This window comes from Salvelinus namaycush, chromosome 1 (genome assembly GCF_016432855.1).
Source record: "Salvelinus namaycush isolate Seneca chromosome 1, SaNama_1.0, whole genome shotgun sequence".
Taxonomy (NCBI): Eukaryota; Metazoa; Chordata; class Actinopteri; order Salmoniformes; family Salmonidae; genus Salvelinus; species Salvelinus namaycush.
The window spans coordinates 35959489-35987372 of record NC_052307.1 but is presented as its reverse complement, the minus strand read 5'-3'; the positions used below and the strand labels follow the sequence as shown (position 1 = coordinate 35987372).

Sequence of the window (27884 nt, the reverse complement as noted above, 5' to 3'; positions counted from 1 at the left end):
ACTGCTATTCTTATCCACCGGATTGGACAAGATATATTCTCAACCCCTTGGGTGTCGCTCACCGTCTCCTACACAATGCCCAAGTCAACATGCAGGGAGAAACTTTATCCAGTGTAGCAGCAACAGCAATGGGGCACATGCTGATGGCTGTGTCATCTGACGGAGTGTGCACCATGGGCACGGCTGGTATCCCAGTATCTTCTGTACAAAGAGTGTCAGGAACGTCAGGATTACCCTTGAACTTTCAGCAGCATGCTATGGCATCGCAGGTATGCCTATCATCTATTAATTCAGCAACACTACTCAATAGGCGAATTTTAAGCTTATGACGTCGTAAATTAATTAGGCTAATTTAAGTCGTGAAAATAAGTCATGAAAATAACAGCAAACTTTGCAGCCCTAACCGCTCTTTCTTTGTTTCCCATATAGGGCCTCACGGTTTCTCCTTTTGGTGCTATTTTCCCCTATCCCTACTCCTATTTGGCCGCAACGGCTGCTCTCTCCACCACAGCATCAACCCCAGTGCATCGCCGCCCAGTGCGCCCTCCTACCCGGTTCAGACCATACTCCATTCCCAATAGCGTAGGCCTACCAGACAACTGTTCGACGCCCCCGACATCTATTCACCTTATGACTGATAGAGACGTGAATTGTCACACTATTGCAAATAGTCCGATTGCTGCTCCATTGGACTGTAGGCCTATGTCAGAGGTAAACAGCGATTCCTCGCTACAGGGTTCTGGTGCGTCAGCGGCAAAACGCTTATCCAACAAGGATTGCATGGATCAGCTTCAATGTATACAAGAGTTGGTCAGAGGTATAGACTCCTATCAAGACAGAGACTCATATTCCTAGGTCATAAATCTAACAAACTGATTCAAATTGAGCTATTTTTTTTCATAGCCTGATGAATGAAGATTGAGGTGTTTGCTATCATACCAAACGGCATTTTAACATTTCTAATGCAGAATGTATGCATAATAGATAACATTGTTTGAGTCTGTGAATTATGGTTGCGCTTGTGTGTTGATGATACTGTAATTTGTTCACTGATGGCACTGAAGTTTATTTGCAATAAATCCCCAATGTTTTTATATATCACTCAGCCCAGCCCAGCCATGCAATGAACCGCTATAAACCACTGTATTTTACAACCAAAGCACGTGTGTAGTTCAAATATGATTTATTTCGTGTTCTTGACAAAATAGTTAAGGACATTTTGAAAATTCGTTTTATATAACCATTCATTTTTTTTATGGAGGAATGTTTTTGCTGACTTGTTAAACATTGAAAAGTCAATGGCGTGGCTTCGGTCAGTTAATCAATATCATTTGCAGTTTCAGTAAGACAATAGTGTCAACATAACTATTTCATGTCGTGATGTGTGTTTTGTCCAATTAAAAAAAAAAACTTTTTTAAATCTTTAATCCCAGCCCCGTTCTCCGCAGGAGGCCTTTTGCCTTTTGGTAGGCGTCATTGTAAATACGAATTTGTTCTTAACTGACTTACCTAGATAAATAAACGTCAAATAAAATAAAAATATAAAACATGTAGCTATTTTTATTTGCTGTAATTATGTGCATGCGTTTGTAGATCAAAATAAATTGTCACAATATTTTTTGGGATGCCTATCATATATTACAACCCATTATATGCCTACAAAGCTCTTTGTTATAACATGTTTGTTCATTTGAATAACTGCTCTTGAATGCGTGTTATAAACTCAACAAAATAATGTTAAACGAAATAAAAGTATTCTGTTTTAATGGTTGAGGAGGTTCTTGAATGGATGCTCATGTCTGTGCATTTTATGTTTGAAAAGTTTCAGTTGATTTAAAACGAAAAAAGTTCTAAATTAATTTCCTACCTCCCTACTGTGTGCGTTTTTAACATTTGCAGCCTAAAAGTATATAAGTATATAAAAATTACTATTACGGTAATCGTTTACTACCATAGCGCTTATAACTACTACTTTGCAAATATATATATATATATTTGTAAATTATCCCGTAAGTTTCATATGATGATCTATATGAACAAATGATTCCAAAAGGTTTATATTATAAACATAAGTTATTGTTCTTTATTGCATAAGCCTATGTACTTAACAAATATATGCTTCCTTTTTTAGCCCCTTAGATGTTGTTCTGGTATGGGCCTACAGTACACAGTCTTCATATTCAACGATCATGCTTGAATAAAAATATTGTTTATCAAATACATTCAGCATCATCATAGTTTTTATTTCGAAATCGTTTTATTAAAATGTCATAAAATCTTCGAAAATATGAATGGCACAGTTATTACTAGCATTTAATGTTTAGATTTATGGAGATATATAGCCTACCAGCACGTGCAGTATTACTAAATAACAAATAATTTGACAGGTGCGAGCTTCACCTGCCCTCTGATAAGTGAAAGTTTTCCCATACATTGTTTAAACCAATCAAACCCTTTCAGATCTCCACAAGGGCGTGGCTAAAAGGGATACAGTTTGTGTCAAATTAACGTAACAAGTAGATTATGTGTGTACAACTCATGCGTCATTGATTTTTGTCATATCGCTATTATTTAAAAGATTTGAAATACCTGGTTGGAGGTCAATACTATATAGCAGGGCTAGGCAACCCTGGTCCAGTAGTGCTGCAGGCACTTCATGTTTTTGTTAACCATCTTGGAAGACCGGCTTGGTATCCCACAAAGCAAGCTAGATCTACTCAGGGTTTTCTAAAGCTAACCAGCTTCAATTGGCTTCACATTTCAGCCCAGGCTTCATCCATACTATAACGGTGGACATGGCTAGTCGAACGCCGAACTCTTCATTGAAACAATTCTGAAACATCGAATTCAACAGGTGTAGTAGACCTTATAGTGAAATGCTTAAGTACAAGCCCTTAACCAACAATGCAATTTTAAGAAAATAAGTGAAGTAAAATAAAAAAAAATTGTTAAAGAGCAGCAGTAAAATAACAGTAGCGAGGCTATATACAGGGGGTACCGATACAGAGTCAATGGGGGCACAGGTTAGTGGGGGCACAGGTTAGTCGAGGTAATTGAGGTAATATGTACATGTAGGTAGAGCTAAAGTAACTATGCACAGATGGGGGGGCAGCCATTTGATTAGCTGTTCAGGAGTCTTATGGCTTGGGGTAGAAGCTGTTAAGAAGACGTTTGGACCTAGACTTGGCGCTCCAGTACTGCTTGCCGTGCGGAAGCAGAGAACAGTCTACGACTAGGGTGGCTGGAGTCTCTGACAATTTTTAAGGCCTTCTTCTGACACCGCCTGATATAGAGGTCCTGGATGGCAGGAAGCTTGGCCCCAGTGATGTACTGGGCCATACGCACTACCATCTGTAGTGCCTTGCGGTCGGAGGTCGAGCAGTTGCCGTACCAGGCAGTGATGCATCCATTCAGGATGCTCTCGATGTTGCAGCTGTATAACTTTTTGAGGACCCATGCCAAATCTTTTCAGTCTCCTGGGTGGGAATAGGCTTTGTCGTGCCCTCATTGTGATTTAATTATAATGTTGCTAGTTATCTAGTTGTGGCCATCTGGTTAGTATCAACAAAGGCTTACGACAAATTCTAGTTAGCTAGCAACAACATTAGCACAGCTTGCTAGTTAGCTTACATTAGCTACAACAGGCACAAGCCAAACAAGCTACTGTCATCTTGTGGCCTGGAGTATTTAAACAAAGAAAATCGGAGGTAAAACTTCCATGTGAACAGCCAAAAGTTAACTGCAGACACTCTGGGCAGAGGTGCTAAGTACCTATCGGCATTCAGATTTCTCGGTGTGTCTGACTCTTAACAAAATTAATGGGAGCCCCCTGCCCTGCGTGCCCGGTCAGTATTCGGCCATGATTCCTACAAGTTTAGATAAATGGCTAGACTAATTTACCAATTGAAACATTGTTAGCTGACATGACTAATTGAGTGACTGTCAGTGAGAAAAACTGCTGATGCACAACCAAATTTCGAACTTGCTCCATGTGTATTCTAATATTTGAACTCTCAACAGTAAGTTGAGACCCCGACTAGGGGGGGCAAGCAATATCCACTGTCTTAGTATAAATGAAGCCTGAACTGGAATAAGAAGCTTACTGAAGCTGGTTAGTTTTAGAAAACCCCGAGTAGATCTAGCTTGCTTTGTAGGATATCCCTCAAGACTTGAATGGAAATGGAAGTTGTTTTGGGAGCTAACATAGCTTCACCACTAGAGAGCAGTATTTACAAACCAATATATCAATAACCTTGATGTTTCATTAAACCCCTTTTCTCAATCATATAAAAGCATTTTTTTTTAACAGTGTCCACAGTAAATGCTTTTTCAAAATGAAGTTACCTTCTCAAAACATAGTTAGATCATCAAAACAATATTATACTGTACAAATTGCAAAAACATTCATAAAAGGAACCCGAATGCCTGCAAAAAGATTCATGCAACCATAGTTTCCCTTGAGTCCAAGCACACAAAAATAAAAGTTAGACTGTCTTTTAAAAATACCAGTAGATCAATACATGTTCTTTGCATTCACTAAATCATGATGATCAAAATTGGAAGTACAACTATCCAAAGTTACAGAATTATGTGCAATTTCTCTACTTTTATGCATATTTCACCAAACAATTTCATATACATCAAAACAAATATTATTCTTGATAAAAATGTTTCATAAAAATAAGCACATTTGGCTGCGCTACAGCAATGCCAAGTCAGCCCGTGCTCACGCCATGGTTCTCACAGCTAGGGGAAGTGAATAGATAGGCTACAATAACTTTGTTCATGCGTGCTGCATATTATATGTAACAACACCCTAGTGCATCGGACACAAAGCGAAACACCAATACACATTAACAGCCCAAAATAGATAAAATTGTGGAATTTTCTTTCATAGGTGCCTTTTCATTATATGTTGGTCCCATGTTTCATGAGCTGAAATCAAAGGATGTGCGTATGACCACAAACTTTTCTGAAATAAAAGATCCCAGAAATGTTCCATATGCGCAAAAAGTTGGGGGTGCTGAGAAGTATTTCTGTCTTTAATAAAGCCCTTTTGTGGGGAAAACTAATTCTGATTGGCTGGGCCTGGCTCCCCAGTGGGTGGGCCTATGCTCTCCCAAGCCCCATCATGGCTGCGCCCCTACACAGTCATTTGAAATCCATAGATTAGGGCCTAATGAATTTATTTCAGTTGACTAATTTCCTTCTATGAACTGTAACTCAAAATCTTTGAAATTGTTGTATGTTGCGTTCATATTTTTTGTTCAGTATAGCATAGACACTTGTGATTTCTAGTTGCATCAATCAAAGCAGTGGAGCGTGGCCAAACCATTCATCTTGGGGCTACGGGGGGAGCGGGATTGCTAAGACATGTTTAATGAAACTGGGGTCCCCTTGATCTCCCTCATAACGTAATGAGCACTACATTATTATTTTTTGCAACACTGTCAGTCATTTCTCATTGCTTTCACACATAATGCAAATGCTAAGCACATTTTTGCAAAACAGTAAACACAACTCTCTACAAAAGATGGAAAAGTCAGTTGAGTAATTCATGTCAAACAAAATTAAAACATTTGGTCACTCCCATGAATATGAGCCTCTTCTGCATGTGTGCAAAACTTTTTTGCACAATTGTTCAATCGACAACGAGTCCTTATTCATGAATCAAAGAGGTCACCTCTGAGTTACTGTTTGCACGAATGGACCAAGATGCAGAGGGAAAGGACAAAGGAGAGGTAGAGGGGCCCATAGAGGAAGATCACTCTCAATTAAAATAGAAAAATGTAAAATACTGTAAAGCCTTTTGTTTTTGGATATTCATGCTCTTGAGTGACAGTCTTTCTGCATTGGTCATCTTTGGTAAAATGATTTTATGAAAAAAGAATACAGCCCATGCTATGATATGTTTGCTTGCCTTTTATGGTGCGTACTATAATTATAGTATCAACAAATGGCACAGACATATGCAAGAGGGTTATTTTAGGGTATATTGATAGTTGTTGTTAGTATTTATTGGGTCATTGTGTAACGCTTGATTGAAATAACTTTTCATTAGATAACAATGTGTAGGTTTTGATGGGAGGTAGTTGATTTTGTGTCATTATTTAAAGTTTTGAAAGTTAATGCATTTTGCAAATTAGATGTGTCATTTATGATGCCATGATATGTGCCTGTATTGATTGTGTGTTATGATCCCATGTACTGTTGAAATTTGGATGAAATGTCCTAGGCATGTTAGTGCAGTATATTGAGAGGTGTGATTTACAACAGTCAGAATGACACCCTCATTGAAATGACAATACAGTGAACGCAATTGCACACATTTATCTTCTGATGAAAACCAAGTGTTATATTCTGTGAACAAAACACTGAACAGTGAATTTTGCATTCACCGATGAAAGGGAAAGGGGGATACCTAGTCAGTTGTACAACTGAATGCCTTCAACTGAAATGTGTCTGACATATATATTTAAAGTTCGTAAAAAAGGGGTCTAAGATCTGCAACTCAGTTACAAAGGAAAGAACAAAGATCAGAAGTTCTGTAAAATGTACAGTATTGTCACACCCTGGCCTTAGTTATCTTTGTTTTCATTATTATTTTAGTTAGGTCAGGGTGTGACATGGTGAATGTATGTGTTTTTTGTAGTGTCTAGGGTGGTTGTAAGGTTTAGGGGGTTTATTAGAGTAGTTGGGTTTATGTTTAGTATAGAAGTCTAGCTGTGTCTATGGTTGTCTGAATGGTTCTCAATCAGAGACAGATGTAATTAATTGTCTCTGATTGGGAGCCATATTTAAGGCAGCCATAGGCACTAGGGTTTTGTGGGTAATTGTCTGTGTCTATGTTGCATGTTTGCACTTAGTCTTTTGATAGCTTCACGTTCGTCTGTTTGTTGTTTTGTTTCGTTGTCCTTCTTCCAATTAAAGAGAAGATGTATTTTCAACACGCTGCGCCTTGGTCCTCTCTCTCTCCCATTGACGATCGTGACAAGTATTTGATCATTGCTGTTCTGCAATAGATACAGTTGAAGTCGGACGTTTACATACACTTAGGTTGGAGTCATTAAAACTCGTTTTTCAACCACTCCACAAATTTCTGGTTAACAAACTATAGTTTTGGCAAGTCGGTTAGGACATCTACTTTGTGCATGACACAAGTAATTTTTCCAACAATTGTTTACAGATTATTTCACTTATAATTCACTGTATCACAATTCCAGTGGGTCAGAAGTTACCATACACTAAGTTGACTGTGCCTTTAAACAGCTTGGAAATTACAGAAAATGATCTCATGGCCTTAGAAGCTTCTGACAGGCTAATTGACATCATTTGAGTCAATTGGAGGTGGATCTGTGGATCTATTTCAAGACCTACCTTCAAACTCAGTGCCTCTTTGCTTGACATCATGGGAAAATCAAAAGAAATCAGCCAAGACCTCAGAAAAGAAATTTGTAGACCTCCACAAGTCTGGTTCATCCTTGGGAGCAATTTCCAAACACCTGAAGGTATCACGTTCATCTGTACAAACAACAGTACGCAAGTATAAACACCATGGGACCACGCAGCCGTCATACGGCTCAGGAAGGAGACGCGTTCTGTCTCCCAGAGATGAACTTACTTTGGTGCGAAAAGTGCAAATCAATCCCAGAACAACAGCAACGGACCTTGTGAGGATGCTGGAGGAAACAGGTACAAAAGTATCTAAACTCAGCAAAAAAAGAAACGTCCTCTCACTGTTAACTGCGTTCATTTCCAGCAAACTTAACATGTGTAAATATTTGTATGAACATAAGATTCAACAACTGAGACATAACCTGAACAAGTTCTACAGACATGTGACTATCAGAAATGGAATAATGTGTCCCTGAACAAAGGGGGGGTCAAAATCAACAGTAACAGTCCGTATCTGGTGTGGCCACCAGCTGCATTAAGTACTGCAGTGCATCTCCTCCTCATGGACTGCACCAGATTTGCCAGTTCTTGCTGTGATATGTTACCCCACTCTTCCACCGAGGCACCTGCAAGTTCCCAGACATTTCTGAGGAGAATTGCTCTAGCCCTCCCCCTCTGATACAACAGGTCCCAGATGTGCTCAATTGGATTAAGATCCGGGCTCTCCGCTGGCCATGGCAGAACACTGACATTCCTGTCTTGCAGGAAATCACGCACAGAACGAGCAGTATGGCTGGTGGCATTGTCATGCTGGAGGGTCATGTCAAGATGAGCCTGCAGGAAGGGTACCACATGAGGGAGGAGGATGTCTTCCCTGTAACGCACAGTGTTGAGATTGCCTGCAGTGACAACAAGCTCAGTCCGATGATGCTGTGACACACCACCCTAGACCATGACGGACCCTCCATCTCCAAATTGATCCCGCTCCAGAGTACAGGCCTTGCTGTAACGCTCATTCCTTTCGACGAAATATGCGATTCCGACCATCACCCCTGGTGAGTCTAAACCACGACTCGTCAGTGAAGAGCACTTTTTGCCAGTCCTGTCTGGTCCAGTGACGGTGGGTTTGTGCCCATAGGCGACGTGGTTGCCGGTGATGTCTGGTGAGGACCTGCCTTACAACAGGCCTACAAGCCCTCAGTCCAGCCTCTCTCAGCCTATTGCAGACAGTCTGAGCACTGATGGAGGGATTGTGCGTTCCTGGTGTAACTCAGGCAGTTGTTGTTGCCATCCTGTACCTTTCCCGCAGGTGTGATGTTCGGATGTACCGATCTTGTGCAGGTGTTGTTACACGTGGTCTGCCACTGCAAGGACGATCAGCTGTTCATCTTGTCTCCCTGTAGCGCTGTCTTAGGCGTCTCACAGTACGGACATTGCAATTTATTGCCCTGGTCACATCTGCAGTCCTCATGCCTCCTTGCAGCATGCCTAAGGCACGTTCACGCAAATGAGCAGGGACCCTGGGCATCTTTTTTTGGGTGTTTTTCAGAGTCTGTAGAAAGGCCTATTTAGTGTCCTAAGTTTTCATAACTGTGGCTTTAATTGCCTACCGTGTGTAAGCTGTTCGTGTCTTAATGACCATTCCACAGGTGCATGTTCATTAATTGTTTATGGTTCATTGAACAAGCATGGGAAACAGTGTTTAAACACTTTACAATGAAGATCTGTGAAGTTATTTGGATTTTTACAAATTATGTTTGAAAGACAAGGTCCTGAAAAAGGTATGTTTCTTTTTTTGCTGAGTTTATATATATCATTTTCAGAAAGTGCATATTTTCTTCAGTTCTGCAAGAACTGGCAAATCATACACTGCAGTACTTAATGCAGCTGGTGGCCACACCAGATACTGACTGTTACTTTTGATTTTGAACCCCCCTTTGTTCAGGGACACATTATTCAATTACTGTTCGTCATATGTCTGTGGAACTTGTTCAGTTTATGTCTGTTGTTGAATCTTATGTTCATACAAATATTTTAAACATGTTAAGTTTGCTGAAAAAAAACACAGTTGACAGTGGGAGGACATTTATTTTTTGCTGAGTTTATATAGACATATAGTCCTGTTAAGGTAATCAATGGATTATGGAAGTATAGCATATGGATCAGCAGCTCAGACATCTTTAAAAAAAGCTAGATGTAATCCAGGCCAAAGCCCTGTTGTGGAACAATGCAGGTAGAGTTGGGAGGGATGCCGTTAAAGTTGAGACAACAGCTAGCCATGACATATTGGGTAAATTAAATTCATGTGTCTCAGGGCAGACAGGAGGTATTGTATGTTTTGCAGTGCTTGTATAGAGTGAAACAGATGGGGTATTTGTTATGTTCCTCTGGGTACCAGCTCACGTGGGAGTAGAGGGGAATGAGGAAGTGGATATTATCGCCAAGCAGGCTCTTAAACATCCTAATGTTGAGATGGAATTGTCAATCAGTAAAGCAGAAGCCAAGGGGTTAATAAGAACAGTGGTTAAAAATAAGTGGCAAGAGTTGTGGAACAGGGAGAGAAAGGGATGACACCTGTACAAAATTCAGGAAAAGGTGGGGGCAAGGAGGTCCTCAGGCCGAGAGAGAAGAGAGGAAAGTGTAGTCACAAGGCTGAGACTGGAACACACAAGGCTAAATATAACATTGAAATTGGTGGGGAAACATCCGACTGGGAGGTGTGATCATTGTCAGGAGGAGATGGAGACAGTGAAACATGTTCTATTTCAGTGCCAGAAATATGTGAGAGAAAGGGAGCGATTGTTATTAGATTTGAGGAGTAATGGGGTTGAAGAGTCAGGATTAAGTGAAACGGCTGGGGAAATCTTCAGCGGATGTAGTATTTCATTATGTATGTCGTTTCCTTAGGGAGACGAGATTATTGGGTAGGATGTAGACCTCCACTGTCTCTGGTCCACACTCCAGTCCAATTGGTGGCGGTAATGCACCTTAAAGTTGGTTCCCAACTGCGATATAAAATCCACAGAAAAATATGAATAATCAGCGCTTTCGTTGACGTCACATCCAGTTTCTTCCCAGCTGGATAAAATAACATAACTCATCTTCGAATAAACTATGAAATAAGATGGTGTGAAACATTAATCAATGTAATCTAGCTATATTAGCCAAACTATCTGTCAGGATACTGGTAGATAGCAATAAAATATGATCAGTTCTTAGCTAGTTCTAACGTCACAGCTAGCTAACTGTTAGTATTAACAGCCAATGGCTAACTAACTGTTAGTTAGCCATTGGCATTACTTGCTGAAGTTTGTCCAATCCAATGGCGTCAACAAGCAAGCTATAGCTAGTAATAGCCGCAGTTCAACCAAGGTTGAGAAGGTGGCTAGGATTTTGGTCAGCTACATTCTTTGCGGTCAAGTTATCTTGCTACTAACAGTGTTGCTTTTGCATTTTTGGAAGGAATACACTCCCAGAATTCATCAGACACATCCGGATAGAGAGCAACAGCTGCATTCAATGAGCAGCCACAGGATAACGTCACGTCGTATCATATCATACCAGGTGAATGCGTGAGTTATACTGAACTATATGGATATAGGCCCCCGTCGCCAGTTGTCTTCTGCAGTTATCTGTAAGTATTGTATTTCTACACTAAACAAATATAAACGTAACACGTAAAGTGTTGGTCCCATGTGTCATGAGCTGAAATAAAAGATCCCAGAAATGTTCCATATGCACAAGAAGTTTGTTTCTCTCAATTGTTGTGCACATATTTGTTTACATCTGTGATAGTGAGAATTTTTCCTTTTATCAAGATAATCCATCCTCCTGACAGGTGTGGCATATCAAGAAGCTGATTGAATGGTATGATCATTACACATATGCACCTTGTGTTGGGGACAATAAAAGGACCCTCTAAAATGTGCCATTTTGTTACATAACACAATGCTAGAGGGAGTGTGCAATTGGCATGCTGACTGCAGGAATGTCCACCAGAGCTGTTGCCAGAGAATTGAATATTCATTTCTCTACCATAAGCTGCCTCCAATGTCGTTTTAGAGAATTTGGCAGTACGTCCGGCCTCACAACCGCAGACCATGTGTAACCATGCCAGCCTAGTACCTCCACATCCGGCTTCTTCATCTGCGGGATCGTCTGAGACCAGTCACCCAGACAGCTGATGAAACTGTGGGTTTGCACAACCGAAGAAGTTCTGCACAAACTGTAAGAAAGTGTCTCAGGGAAGGTCATCTGCGTGCTCGTAGTCCTCACCAGGGTCTTGACCTGACTGCAGTTCGGCGCCATAACCGACATCCACGAGAGTTGTTGCCAGAGAATTGAATGTTAATTTTTCTACCATAAGCAATCTCCAAAGTAGTTTTAGAGAATTTGGCAGTAGGTCCAACCGTCCACGTGTATCTAGTTGTGTGGGTTAGCAGTTTGCTGATGATAGCGCCCTGTTTGCCCAGCCCGTTTTCTAATGTGCTTACACAAAAATAGACAGAATACACATTTTATTTTTCCCTTTTCTGTCGGTATGTGAAGACCCGAGGAGTTCATACACTGTCAAGATCCAGTGGACCATGCACAGAACTCCACTGCCATTCTGGAGATGGGACATGGTTGTTGGAAGGTATGTCAAACCGTAGTGGATAGGCCCTCTCGCTCTCACTAAATCTGTGTGTGGCTTTCTATTCTGCTAGTACATTGACTAGTCAGTCAAAAACAGATGGGCAAACTGGTACGGTTGAACATTGTTTAGATTTTTGGTATTCCGTCAATTTCTGTGTGTGAACTTTGTGTGATTTCATCTGTTATTCAACTAAATCACCACCTTTGTTTAGTTTGGAGGGCAGGTACACAAAGATGTGAATCACACACCAGTCATCTGTACGACATTGAGTGTGCTGGACACAGGGAGTTCCTGAGAGGGAATGAGTGTGCATCAAGTAAGGGAGAATCTTGCTGCTGTACTTGACTGCAGTTTCTGACAAGCTCATCAGTCATTGTTTGTTGTTACATGATGATAGTCATTCCCAGTTTACGGTACTGAGACACCTGCCTGACTTCATCATTCAACAGATTTGAAATACCTGCTTGGAGGTCAATGCTATATATCAGAGCTGTTCAATTCTGGTTCATGAGGGCCGAAACACTTACAGTTGAAGTCGGAAGTTTACATACACCTTAGCCAAATACATTTAAACTCAGTTTTTCACAATTCCTGATATTTAATCCTAGTAAAAATTCCCTGTCTTAGGCCAGTTAGGATCACTTTATTTTAAGAGTGTGAAATGTCAGAATAATAGTAGAGATAATGATTTATTTCAGCTTGTATTTCTTTCATTACATTCCCAGTGGGTCAGAAGTTTACGTACACTCAATTAGTGTTTGGTAGCATTGCCTTTAAATTGTTTAACTTGGGTCAAACGTTTCAGGTAGCCTTCCACAAGCTTCTCACAATAAGTTGGTTGAATTTTGGCCCATTCTTCCTGACAGAGCTGGTGTAACAGTCAGGTTTGTAGGCCTCCTTGCGCGCACATACTTTTTCAGTTCTGCCCACAAATGTTCTATAGGATTTAGGTCAGGGCCACTCCAATACCTTGACTTTGTTGTCCTTAAGCCATTTTGCCACAACTTTGGAAGTATGCTTGGGATCATTGTCCATTTGGAAGACCCATTTACAACCAAGCTTTAACTTCCTGACTGATGTCTTGATGTTGCTTCAATATATCCACACAAGTTTCCTGCCTCATGATGCCATCTATTTTGTGAAGTGCACATGTCCCTTTTGCAGCAAAGCACCCCCACAACATGATGCTGCCACCCCTGTGCTTTACGGTTGGGATGGTGTTCTTCGGCTTGCAAGCATCCCCATTTTTCCTCCAAACATAACGATGGTCATTATGGCCAACAGTTCTATTTTTGTTTCATCAGACCAGAGGACATTTCTCCAAAAAGTACGATCTTTGTCCCCATGTGCAGTTGCAACCGTAGTCTGGCTTTTTTATGGCAGTTTTGGAGCAGTGGCTTCTTCCTTGCTGAGCAGCCTTTCAGGTTATGTCAATATAGGACTAATTTTACTGTGGATATAGATACTTTTGGACCTGTTTCCTCCAGCATCTTCACAAGGTCCTTTGCTGTTGTTCTGGGATTGATTTGCACTTTTTGCACCAAAGTAGGTTCATCTCTAGGAGGCAGAACGCGTCTCCTTCCCGAGTGGGTTGATGGCTGCGTGGTCCCATGGTGTTTATACTTGCGTACCATTGTTTGAACAGATGAACGTGGTACCTTCAGGCGTTTGGAAATTGCTTCCAAGGATGAACCAGACTACACATTTTTTTCTGAGGTCTTGGCTGATTTTTTTGTTGTTGATTTCCCCATGATGTCAAGCAAAGAGGTACTGAGTTTGAAGGTAGGCCTTGAAATACATCCACAGGTACACCTCCAATTGACTCAAATGATGTCAATTATCCTAATTATCCTATCAGAAGCTTCTAAAGCCATGACACAATTTTCTTGAATTTTCCAAGCTGTTTAAAGGCACAGTCAACTTAGTGTATGTAAACTTCTGACCCACTGGTATTGTGATGCAGTGAATTTTAAGGGAAATAATCTGTAAACAATTGTTGGAAAAATTACTTGTCATGCACAAAGTAGATGTCCTAACCGACTTGCTAAAACTATAGTTTGTTAACAAGTAATTTGTGGAGTTGTTGAAAAACAAGTTTTAATGACTCCAACCTAAGTGTATGTAAACTTCTGACTTCAACTGTATGTTTTTTTGTGTCTACCTGGTAGTTAATTGCACTCACCTGGTGTCCCAGGTCTGAATTAGTCCCTTATTAGAAGGAGACGATGTGGTCACTGAATGGTTTGATGAGCATGAAAATTATCCAAACCAATGGTCACCAACCTTTTCTGAGTCAAGATCAATTTAAGTCAAAATGCAAGCCGATCTACTGCTCAGATTTGTACATTTTTTATGTAAGCCTATGCAACATGAACCAATTAAAAACAGTTATGTAGCAATGAGGTTTGTGCAGTAGGGTATAAGCCCAATAAATTATCTCTGCATATTGTCTATGCTTGAATTGTCCGGCCAATTTTGTTCTTAGACCATTTAGAAATTGTATAGAATTTTTTTTTTTAGGTATAGGATCCCACTGTTAATAGATCATTTCAAGTCAAATGTTGGTCACATACACATGGTTAGCAGATGTTAATGCGAGTGTAGCGAAATGCTTGTGCTTGTAGTTCCGACCGTGCAGTAATATCTAACAAGTAATCTAACAATTTCACAACAACTACCTTACACGTGTGTGTATAAGCAATGAATAAGAATATGTACATATAAATATATGGATGAGCGATGGCCAAACGGCATAGGCAAGATGCAGTAGATGGTATAGAGTTCAGTATATACATATGAGATGAGTAATGTAGGGTATGTAAACATTATATAAAGTGGCATTGTTTAAAGTGACTAGTGATACATTTATTACATCCAATTTTTTATTATTTGAGTCAGTATGTTGGCAGCAGCCACTCAATGTTAGTAATGGCTGTTTAACAGTCTGATGGCCTTGATAGAAGTAGTTTTTCAGTCCCTCGGTCCCAGCTTTGATGCACCTGTACTGACCTCACCTTCTGGATGATAGCGGGGTGAACAGGCAGTGGCTCGGGTGGTTGTTGTCCTTGATGATCTTTTTGGCCTTCCTGTGACATCGGGTGGTGTAGGTGTCTTGGAAGGCAGGTCATTTGCCCCCGGTGATGCGTTGTGCAGACCTCACTACCCTCTGGAGAGCCTTGCGGTTGTGGGCAGAGCAGTTGCCGTACCAGTCGGTGATACAGCCCGACAGGATGCTCTCGATTGTGCATCTGTAAAAGTTTGTGTGTTTTTGGTGACAAGCTGAATTTCTTCAGCCTCCTAAGGTTTAAGAGACGCTGTTGCGCCTTCTTCACCACGCTGTCTGTGTGGGTGGACCATTTCAGTTTTTCCGTGATGTGTACGCTGAGGAACTTAAAACACCTTCTCCATTACTGTCCCGTCGATGTGGATATGGGGGTGTTCCCTCTGCTGTTTCCTGAAGTCCACGACCATCTCCTTTGTTTTGTTGACGTTGAGTGTGAGGTTGTTTTCCTGACACCACACTCCGAGGGCCCTCCTCCCTGTAGGCCGTCTCGTCATTGTTGGTAATCAAGCCTACCACTGTAGTGTCGTCTGCAAACTTGATGATTGAGTTGGAGGCGTGCATGGCCACGCAGTCATGGGTGAACAGGGAGCACAGGAGAGGGCTGAGAACGCACCCTTGTGGGGCCCCAGTGTTGAGGGTCAGTGGGGTGGAGATGTTGTTTCCTACCCTCACCACCTGGGGGCGGCCCGTCAAAGTCCAGGACCCAGTTGCACAGGGCGGGGTTGAGACCCAGGGTCTCGAGCATAGTGACGAGTTTGGAGGGTACTATGGTGTTAAATGCTGAGCTGTAGTCGATGAACAGCATTCTTACATAGGTATTCCTCTTGTCCAGATGGGTTAGGGCAGTGTGATTGCAATTGCGTCGTCTGTGGACCTATTGGGGCGGTAAGCAAATTGGAGTGGGTCTAGAGTGTCAGGTAGGGTGGAGGTGATATGATCCTTGACGAGTCTCTCAAAGCACTTCATGATGACGGAAGTGAGTGCTGCGGGGCGATAGTCGTTTAGCTCAGTTACCTTCGCTTTCTTGGGAACAGGAACAATGGTGGCCCTCTTGAAGCATGTGGGAACAGCAGACTGGGATAGGGATTGATTGAATATGTCTGTAAACACACCAGCCAGCTGGTCTGCGCATGCTCTGATGACGCGGCTAGGGATGCTGTCTGGGCCGGCAGCCTTGCGAGGGTTAACACGTTTAAATGTTTTACTCACGTTGGCTGCGGTGAAGGAGAGTCCGCAGGTTTTGGTAGCGGGCCGTGTCGGTGGCACTGTATTGTCCTCAAAGCGAGCAAAGAAGTTGTTTAGTTTGCTCCAGGAGCAGGACATCGGGGTACGCGATGTGGCTGGTTTTCTTTTTGTAGTCTGTGATTGTAGACCCTGCCACATTCCTCTCGTGTCTGAGCCATTGAATTGCGACTCTACTTTGTCTCTATACTGATGCTGTCACGCCCTGACCGGAGAGAGCTTTTTATGTCTCTATTTTGGTTTGGTCAGGGTGTGATTTGGGTGGGCATTCTATGTTCCTTTTTCTATGATTTGTATTTCTTTATGTTTGGCCGGGTGTGGTTCTCAATCAGAGGCAGCTGTCTATCGTTGAATCTGATTGAGAACCATACTTAGGTAGCCTTTTTTCCCACCTGTATTTGTGGGTAGTTGTCCATGTATAGTTGCTTGTGAGCACTACGTTGGCTTCACGTTTTCGTTTTGATGTTTATTGTTTTGTTGGCAACATCTTAAAATAAAGAAGTATGTATGCTCACCACGCTGCGCTTTGGTCCACTGTTTCCACCTTAGACGATCGTGACAGATGCTTAGCTTGTTTGATTGCCTTGTGGAGGGAATAGCTACACTGTTTGTATTCGGTCATGTTTCCGGTCGCCTTGCCCTGATTAAAAGCAGTGGTTCGCTCTTTCAGTTTTGCGCGAATGCCTCCATCAATCCACGGTTTCTGGTTGGGGAAGGTTTTAATAGTTGCTGTTGGTACAACATCACTTATGCACTTGCTAATAAACTCGCTCCTCGAATCAGCGTATACATCAATGTTGTTGTTCGACGCTATCGGGAACATATCCCAGTTCACGTGATCGAAGCAATCTTGAAGCGTGGAATCAGATTGGTCGGACCAGCATTGAACAGACCTGAGCATGGGCGTTTCCTGTTTTAGTTTCTGTCTATAGGCTGGGAGCAACAAAATGGAGTCGTGGTCAGATTTGCCGAAAGGAGGGCGAGGGATGGCTTTGTATGCGTCGCGGAAGTTAGAGTAACAATGATCCAGAATTTTCCCAGCCCGGGTCGCGCATTCGATATGCTGATAAAATTTAGGGAGCCTTGTTTTCAGATTAGCCTTGTTAAAATCCTCCAACTACAATAAATGCAGCCCAGGATGTATGGTTTCCAGTTTACATAGAGTCACGACTGTGACTCACACGATTGTGATTATAATCAAAGAGAATTCTCTTGGTAGATAATGCGGTCGGCATTTGATTGTAAGGAATTCTAGGTCAGGTGAACAAAAGAGCCTGAGTTCCTGTATGTTATAATCACACAGCGACTCGTTAATCATAATGCATACACCCCCACCCTTCTTCTTACCAGAGAGATGCTTGTTTCTGTCGGTGCGATGCGTGAAGAAACCAGGTGGCTGTACCGACACTGATAACGTATCCCGAGTGAGCCATGTTTCCTTGAAACAGAGAATGTTACAATCTCTGATGTCTCTCTGGAAGGCAACCCTTGCTCGGATTTTGTCTACCTGTTGTCAAGAGACTGTACATTGGCTGGTAGTATACTCGGGAGCGGTGGGCGATGTGCCCGTCTACGGAGCCTGACCAGAAGACCGCTCCGTCTGCCCCTTCTGCGGCGCCGTTGTTTTGGGTCGCCTGCTGGGATCCGATCCATTGTCCTGGGTGGTGGATCAAACAGAGGATCCGCTTTGGGAAGGTCGTATTCCTGGTCGTAATGTTGGTAAGTTGACGTTGCTCTTATATCCAATAGTTCCTCCCGGCTGTGTGTAATGAGACTTAAGATTTCCTGGGGTAACAGTGTAAGAAATAATACATAAAAAAACGAAATTACTACTTAGTTTCCTAAGAACGCGAAGCGAGGTGGCCATCTCTGTCGGCGCCGGAAGTGTCTGTTGTATTACTTGTGAGGCCCAGCTGAGTGAACATAATATACAGTACCAGTCAAAAGTTTAGACACTTACTCATTCAAGGGTTTTTCTTTATTTTGACAATTTTCTACATTGTAGAATAATAGTGAAGACATCACAACTATGAAATAACATCATAACAATCATGTAGTAACCAAAAAGTGTTTAACAAATCAAATTATATTTGAGATTCTTCAAAGTAGCCACCCTTTGCCTTGATGACAACTTTGAACACTCTTGGCATTCTCTCAACCAGCTTCATGAGGTAGTCACCTGGAATGCTTTTCAATTAACAGGTGTGCCTTAAGTTAATTTGTGGAATTTCTTTCCTCCTTAATGCGTTTCAGCCAATTAGTTGTGTTCTGACAAGGTAGGGGTGGTATACAGAAGATAGCCCTATTTGGTAAAAGACCAAGTCCATATTATGGCAAGAACAGTTCAAATAAGCAAAGAGAAATGACAGTCCATTACTTTGACTGACCTTCATGTCTTAATCTGGAAAATTTCAATAACTTTGAAAGTTTCTTCAAGTGCAGTCGCAAAATCCATCAAGCGCTATGATGAAACTGACTCTCATGAGGACCGCCACAGAGAAGGAAGACTCAGAGTTACCTCTGCTGCAGAAGATAAATTCATTAGTTACCAGCCTCAGAAATTGCAGGCCAAATAAATTAGCTCAAATAATTGAGTTTATGGTGTGAAAATTAGCTGGCTAATAAAGTCAGACCGCTAGCTAGCCAACGTTACAACATCAGATGATCTAATGTTAGTAACCTAACCAATTCGCTATAGTATTAACTGGTATACGACTCCTTGCCGTTTCTCAAGTTATGCTAGTTGCTTACTGGACCCTGGCAATCTGTGTGTAATGTTAACTAGCTAACATACTTGTTTTCCCTCTACAGTATGTGGTTAATTTTCAGAATGAGAGAATTAGGTGAATATGAGGCGTTGCTTGTTAAACAAGTGGATTCAGGGATCAAGTGTAGCTGGAGCTGGGCCTGGCTTAAGCTGGATGGCACTATAGAGGTGAAAGGAACACCACACACTTTCCCTCTTTCTCACTTTTTCAATACAGTGGATAAAAAGGGGTATGCCAGGTATAGTCTGTCTGAATTAGATCAATTATGCCAACAAAGGGTCTCGTGCCTGCTGGCACATTGTAGAACAGATGTCCACAGGCAAAACGTGTACAATGTAATAACGTGCAGTGTAGCCCAAAGATATTGCTTTTGTTGTGTTGAACTTGACAGTAACACATGTGTGAGTGAGGGGGGATTATTACTTTTTTATTTATTTAGTGAATGTTATTTTTGCACACATGTAGCCCTGTGGGCTTGATCGATGTCTACTATAGTGGCCACTATAATGGAGCAAAAATAGAATGCCTGTTTTGTTTCATTCTATTTCCACTTTAAGATGTTTTTTCCCCAAGTGCAATATTTAGATTGTGTGGTGTCACAAGCGTTCTATGTGTGTATCGTTTTTGCTCAAGACTTGAGTCATTTGCAGTAAAGTCTAGGCAACAAATAACATTGGATTGCTTTCCTGACATTTTTTTAGCTGTGGTTCACGTTAACCACTTTGTATTTTATTTTCCACACTGAGACTGATCATATAGATCATATTCTTTGTTGTTTAATTAGTTAACCTGCATTTCCCCCTAGCATGGATTTTTTTTGTTGCATGTTTCAGTGCAACAAAAAAAGGTGTCACCTTTTTGGGCCCTCACCAGTTTGCGTCTCTGCTAAATGCTTCAGGGGTCAAGTAACAGACACATCTCAACATCAACTGTTCATAGGAGACTGGGTGAATCAGGCCTTCATGGTCGAATTGCTGCAAAGAAACCACTAATTAAGGACACCAATAAGAAGAGACTTGCTTGGGCCAAGAAACACAATCAATGGACATTAGACCGGTGTAAATCTGTCCTTTGTTCTGATGAGTTCAAATTTGAGATTTTTGGTTCCAACCGCTGTGTCTTTGTGAGACGTGGAGTAGGTGAACGGATGATCTCTGCATGTGTGGTTCCCACCGTGAAGCATTGCTGGTGACACTGTCTGTGATTTATTTAGAATTCAAGGCACACTTAACCAGCTTGGCTACCACAGCATTCTGCAGCAATACGCCATCACATCTGGTTTGCGCTTAGTGGTACTATCATTTGTTTTTCAACAGGATAATGACCCAACACACCTCCAGGCTGTGTAAGAGCTATTTGACCAAGGAGAGTGGTGGAGTGCTGCATCAGATGACTTGGCCTCCACAATCAACTGACCTCAACCCACTTGAGATGGTTTGGGATGAGTTGGACTGCAGAGTGAAGGAAAAGCAGCCAACGAGTGCTCAGCATATGTGGGAACGCCTTCAAGACGGTTGAAAAAGCATTCCAAATTAAGCTGGTTGAGTGCAAAGCTGCCATCAAGGCAAACTTTGAAGAATCTCAAATATAAAATATATTTTGATATAACACTTTTGAGGTTACTACATGATTCCATATGTGTTATTTAATCGTTTTGATGTCTTCACTATTATTCTACAATGTAGAAAATAGTAAACAAAGAAAAACCCTTGAATGAGTAGGTGTGTCCAAACTTTTGACTGGTACTGCATATTTTGTTTACTGGACTGATGGCCTGCGTCTGATAGTCAGTCTGAGGTGGAGGGAGCAGTGTAGGGATGGGCGATTCACGATATCTCTTCTCTCTAAATAAGTTTTGCTGTACAATTTAAAGTTCAAATACTCTGCATTTTAACAGTCAGCAATAATCTAATGAATTCAGTTATACTTAGGCTAAATCTAAGCCTTCTACAACCATAAGACTCACTAATATTTAAATGTTATCAAAATAGTTTAACATGCTTTTAATTTTTTTGCAACAATCATTGATCTGACTTTCAAGTCTGTATGGAAAATAATATTTTTTTGTTACAAATTTAAATAGAACCATGCGTAATGCACATTCACTAATAATGACTAAATTCTTGTAGCAGGCAGTTAAAAAAAGTTCTCATCAACAATCTCTCAAGCCCATGTATTAGTTAGTGATTAGGTGGTTAATCTTCATATTTAAAGTTTAGCCAACTTGGATCTATTTAAGTGATAATGCCCGAGAAGTCAGTGTTGGAGGATATATTGGCACGGGGTAGCAAACCATGCCAATATATATCCTCCAAACACCGGCTTCCAGGGCATTATCACTTTTATACAACGTGTTACCAATTTTTTTTATTTAATTGAACCTTTATTTAACTAGGCAAGTCAGTTAAGGACCGCCTACCGCCTAACAGTGGGTTAACTGCCTTGTTCAGGGTCAGAACGACAGATTTTTACATTGTCAGCTCGGGGAGTCGATCTAGCAACCTTTCGGTTCCTGGCCCAATGTTTTAACCACTAGGCTACCTGCCGCCCCAAATAATGATTGACCTATTTTCATTGATGTTGTTTTTATGAATTTATTGATACTATTTCATCCTTCCACAAGATATAATGGAAGGTTCGGTTGCCAGAGACACAACCCAGTCGTTCGTTGTAAATGTTCCATTGCCATACAGCCTGGAAACGTTCTTATCCCTTGCTTACTAGCTAGCCAATTATGGCTAACTTAGTCACGTCAAACAGTGCAGCCAGAATAACAACAGTAGCTGCATTTGTTTAAGCTGTTTTCTAGTGAAATTTTTATTGGATACATGCATAAGCTAATGAGGCACGATTTCGCCCTGGCATAGAAAATGTGCTGACTCATCAGGACACTTGTTCAGAGGAGCTAGACAACAACACAGCTAAAAATATCACTTCAAACGGAAGCTGGAAAGACTGCAAACTAGCTGCACTGTGTTTTGTTTGACATTTCTTTGTATATATCCATAAAAATGCCAGGTGATTCATGATTTAGACTGGCTGAGAAACGCTTCCTGTCTGTCTCGTCCTGAATCCCGACACGTTGATTACTATGGGACAGCTGGAGATTGAATTTGAATATTGAAACAATGTTGCAAATGTTGGAGAGACAGACGGTAGGGTTTATACAAATCTCTGCTATTGAAAACTAAATGTTAGTCTAAAAGAAATGTGAGATAATGTCTAGATGCTTTTTATAGTGGAGCTCAAGTTCATAAATTGCCTGGCTGGGCTGATGAGACAGTGGATTGCGCAGTCAGATGGTACAGAGTAAATAGGCATTTTAACGTCATAGATTTAGCCAGTGGTAACTTGTGGAATAGATACTGGCTGGAATGCGGTTTTAACCAATCAGCATTCAGGATTAGAACCACCTGTTGTATAATTGCTAGCTAACAAGGTTGAACAGTTGAAATGTTATGAACACACATCCCTTCTGTTTGAAAAGCATGTTAGCCTGTCCACTTCATTCAGATGTTGAAATCCAGTGGCCTACCTTATTTCTCAGAATGAGAATGAGTTGCCAATTCCTAAAATAATTGTTTTATGCTTATTGCACATTAGTAAAAGACTAGACAGCTAGTATAACAGTCTTTGGCTAAAATGCTGCTAGCGGTATGTGGTACCCCAAGGACAAACTGAGCATTCATTTCCCAGAATCAATGTTCATTGACACTCTTGTTTTAGTAGTGTCTGCTCTGCATGCAATTTGAGGAGTTGAGACATAACTTTTCTAACAATACCCTTTTTATCTATCACAGTAAAATAATGTCTCAATGTGTTTCGGTGTCCATATGACCGATTCTGTTGGACCAAACCTCAAATGCAAATAATGAGTTGAAACCGCTTGTCAGAGAGGAAGACGTGATCTCTCAACTTGGTTGGCGTGAGAGACAGGTCGATGGGTTGGTGTGTGTAAACCATAGAAGAAAAGGCGAAGCGAGAGGTTTCACTCTCGCTAAAATCTGTCCAAAATAAACCCAATGCGTTTCTATGGGCTTATTTTGGACCTGAGCTTGTCGCCTGCCTTCCCGCCTTTGGGACAACGACTCCCATTGTTAGGGCCGAGATGTGCATCTCTTCATTCTATACATCACTGTGGTAAATGAGAGTTCCACACAGCACAGAGGAGTGAAGGAGACGAGACCAAAAAATACAACATGAGAACAAACACTCATAAAAACGAAAAACAATAACCTTGCGATACAGGCATTTGGAATATCGCGCAAAACCATACATTTGAATTAATTCCATATCTCCTAGCCCTAGAGCAGCGGTGAGGTTGCCTCTCACCTGACTCACCGTCCCTCCACTCTCCCTCTGCTGAGAAAAGGGGAGACAGTCTTCTGGCTGATGGCGAAACTCAAGTCGCACTGCATTATTTCTACCTCATGCACCAATTCATGTTGTTAATCCTATGACCAGAGAAAGTGACATATTCCTCCATATTCAAAAAGACACAAGCTGCGAATAATAACAGAGAAAGCTTATCAGAACACTTTACTATGCTTATTCGTTGCAGCTGCAGCGCTGGTTGTAGCGTGAGTGGAAGTCGGAGAACGTACATTTTATGGCTTATAAAAGTGTTTTTTGTACGTTTTGACAGTGCGGAATAACAACTTTAAACATGAACGTACTCATAAAAACAGTAGCCCTTTGCTGTATATTCCGTTGAGTCTCTCTAGTCATGGTTTTGAAATCTCAGTATCAACTTTGCTGTGCGTTTTGAGGTTTCTTTTTGCAGTCTATGGCTCGAGAAATCTGTGCAGACACGGTGATCTGAGCTGTCTGATTGGCCAGCGGTATGCCTATAGGCGCACTTGATTTGCTCTCTGGGCCTGCCGGGTAGGCAAAATTCTACTTTCAGACACATGAAATGGTTCAAAATGGGAACACTGCCTTCCCGGTGCTAGGAACGCAATGCTTTGTTTTTTTTTACAGAAATGTTTGGTGATCGACTAGGAATGCCTTGGAGATCGACCAGTCGATCTAATGGTTTGTGACCACTGATCTAAACCATATGCCAAGGTGTTCTCAATCACCAGATCTCAACCCAATTTAACCCCTTATGGGAGATTCTGGACCGGCGTCTGAAAAGCGTTTTCCATCAACAAAATACCAAATGATAGAATTTCTCGTGGAAGAAATGTGTCACATCCCTCTGAGTTCAAGACACTTGGCGCATTGACACTGTTCTGGCCCTCGTGGTGGCTCAACACACTAAGATACTTTATGCTGGTGTTTCCTTTATTTTGGCAGTTATCTGTACATTAATTGGCCTGGAAATGGAAGTTGTTTCAGAAGCTAACATACTTTTGTATATATAGTGTATGTGGACACCCCTTCAAATTAGTGGATTCGGCTATTTCCGACCACACCCGTTGCTGACGGGTGTTTAAAATCGAGCATACAGCTATGCAATCTCCATAGACAAACATTGGCAGTAGAATGGACTTACTGAAGAGCTCAGTGACTTTCAATGTGGCACCGTCATAGGATGCCACCTTTCCAACAAGTCAGTTTGCCACATTTCTGCCCTGCTATAGCTGCCCCGGTCAACTGTAATTGTGAAGTGGAAACATCTAGGAGGAACAACGTCTCAGCCGCAAAGTGGTAGGCCACACAATCTCACAGAACGGAACCGCTGAATTGTGCATCGCGTAAAAATCATCTGTCTTCGGTTGCAACGCTCACTAACGAGTTCCAAACTGCCTCTGGAAGCAACGTCAGCACAAGAACTGTTCGTCGGGAGCTTCATGGAATGGGTTTCCATGGCCGAGCAGCAAGCCTAAGAACGCCATGCACAATGTCAAACGTCAGCTGGAGTGGTGTAAAGCTCGCAGCCATTGGACTCTGGACCAGTTGAAACGCGTTCTCTGGAGTGATGAATCACGCTACACCATCTGTCAGTCTGACGGACAAATCTGGGAAATCGTAATGTAAATCTGGGAAATCTTAACGCTACAGCATACAATGACATTCTGGACGATTCTGTGCTTCCAACTTTGTGGCAACAGTTTGGGGGTCATGCTGTTTCAGCATGAGCCCTGTGCACAAAGCGAGGTCCATACAGAAATGGTTTGTCGATCGGTGTGGAAGAACTTGACTGGCCTGCACAGAGCCCTGACCTCAACTCCATTGACCACCTTCGGGATGAATTGGAACGTCGACTGCGAGCCAGGCATAATTGCCCAACATCACTAAAGCTCTTGTGGCTGAATGGAAGCAAGTTCCCGCTGCAATGTTCCAACATCTAGTGGAAAGCGTTCCCAGATCAGTGAAGGCTGTTACAGCAGCAAAGGGGGGACCAACTCCATATTAATTCACATGATTTTGGAATGAGATGTTTGACGAGCAGGTGCCCACATACTTTTGGTCATGTGGTGTAGCTTCACCACTAGAGATAATTATTTACAAACCAATATATGAATGGCATTGGAAGTTCATAATAATGCGCCCAATAGGAGACCTTTTACATCACTTTTAATGGGCTCACCTGGCCATTCCTTCCTGTTGTTGACACCTCTGCCTTGTGATTTCAGATACACTGGCTACTATTTCATCACCACTCTGCTGTATTCCTTCTTCCTGGGGTGCTTTTGAGTGTACCGGTTCTGCCTGGGGCACAGTCACAGCTGTGGGCAAGCTGCTGACCCTAGGAGGCCTGGGCATCTGGTGGTTCATGGACCTCATCACCGGAGGCCTGATGCCTAGTGACAACAGCTACTGGTGCACCTTCTACTGAGACCAGCGAGCATGGGTTGAAGACCTTTTAAGGTGGGTTTACATTGCAGAGATGCGGGCCGAATATTTACCATTGCTTATTTGTGAGTTACAGTTAAGAGCAGTTTGACCACGTGTCGGATGCCTTTCTATCCGATTCTCCTAGAGAATCTTGTCACCTGACATGCTATCACATTCATGTTTGCGCATGCCACAGATCACCATTAATCGCACCATAATTAACAATGTGTCGGCCGCTAACGCAATTTCCTCAGTCTTTTCTCTCACCATGTGAAAACGAGAAGTATGAGCAAATGATGTGTGGACCAGGGGCATGGTTGTGTGGCTGGCATGTTCGATATCTTTTGCCTTCAGTAGGCTGCTATAGATTTCTCTGCTTTGTTTTGAAAGACTTGGGTCTAAAGGTTAGACCACTGAACTGTTTAAGCAAAGGAAATGGTTTGCTATGTTGTCTATATGAAAGCTTAAATCTATATGTTTCATTATGCGATTGTATGCGTGCACAAACTACACATCTGAGATATATATTTACATTTTTTAAACAATTTTCATCATATGGTCATGGGCAATTCCATGGCAACAGAATGATTTGGGGGACTTCGATTCTTCACTTTAAAATGTCAAAACAAAAACCAATGATTGCGAAATTAAACAAACCATAAATCTATATGCACAAGGACTACTTTTAACAACTTCCACTGACAATTTCACAACACATTTACTTGAAGAACAGTGCAGATGCAAAGTTTGTTAACAGGATGACTGCACAAACAGCACACACTGTCATCCTGTTAACAAACTTTGCATCTGATGTGATGAAAATGTAAAAAAATGTTTTTTTATATATGTATGTTCTAGCCGATCACTGAAGCTTTGCAATGATGTTATAAAGAATACATTTTAGCTGTTCCCCTTTCATCATACTACTACTACGTGTTGAGCATTTCTCTGCGCAGTCCTTTTACATTTTTTATTTATTATATATATATTTTTTTACATCTGATGTATATTAAAAGTACATAATATTGGCTGTTGGCATTTGGACCCTTCCATAGTGCTGGTTGCATTAGCCTACAGGGGTCACACCTACAGATACTGTTCACATTGCATACATGTAATTCCAAATGTAGTTCTGTTGTGTTCATTTGAAAACAACTTCATGAACCAGAGGTTAAAGACACATTAGGACCCTATGTGTAATGCTGTTCATATCTACCCACAATAATTCAATGATTGTTTTATATTCCTTTGTTATGCATTGAAATGTTTGTCCTTATTTATACTTTAACAGAAATATAACAACGTGCAACAATTTCAAAGATTCTTACGGAGTTACAGTTCATATGAGGAAATCAGTCGATTGAAATAAATTCATTAGGTCCTAATCTATGGATTACATATGACTGGGCAGGGGTGCAGCCTTTGGTGAACCTTGGAGGACATAGGCCCACCCACTTGGCAGCCAGGCCCACCCACTGGGGAGCCAGGCCCAGCCACAAAAGGCCTTTATTACAGACAGAAATACTCCTCAGCACCCCCACCCCCACTCAGACGATCCCCCAGGTGAAGAAGCTGGATGTTGAGGTCCTGGGCTGGCGTGGTTACATGTGGTCTGCGGTTGCGAGGCCGGTTGGACGTACTGCCAAATTCTCTAAAACGACGTTGGAGGCAGCTTATGGTAGAGAAATTAACATAATTCTCTGGCAACAGCTCTGGTGGACATTCCTGCAGTCAGCATGCTAATTGCATGCTCCCTCAACTTGAGACATCTGTGGCATTATGTTGTGTGACAACTGCACATTTTAGTGGCCTTTTATTGTCCCCAGCACTAGGTGTCTTCCAAAATGTGACATTTTGGGAAAAAGGTTGGCAAAAATGTATCTTCCTAGGTGTAATGTGAGAGAATGCAGACTGTCTCACTGTGTTTGCCATCCCTGCACATCAAGTGTTTGTGGTTCAATATTTCTCTTTGAATCCTGTTTTGAATCTATGATTT

At 41.6% G+C, this 27884-nt stretch overlaps 1 protein-coding gene across 1 annotated transcript; it reads left to right on the top strand.

The window, feature by feature from the left end:
• Nucleotides 1-128: 128 nt before the first annotated feature.
• On the top strand, nucleotides 129-25889 carry tm2d2 (TM2 domain containing 2). The gene is given in 9 exon segments (XM_038998414.1): nucleotides 129-269; nucleotides 10705-10846; nucleotides 10849-11029; nucleotides 11944-12031; nucleotides 12243-12288; nucleotides 12291-12338; nucleotides 19691-19700; nucleotides 25687-25773; nucleotides 25775-25889. Coding segments are annotated over 9 exon segments (858 nt in total).
• Nucleotides 25890-27884: the final 1995 nt, after the last annotated feature.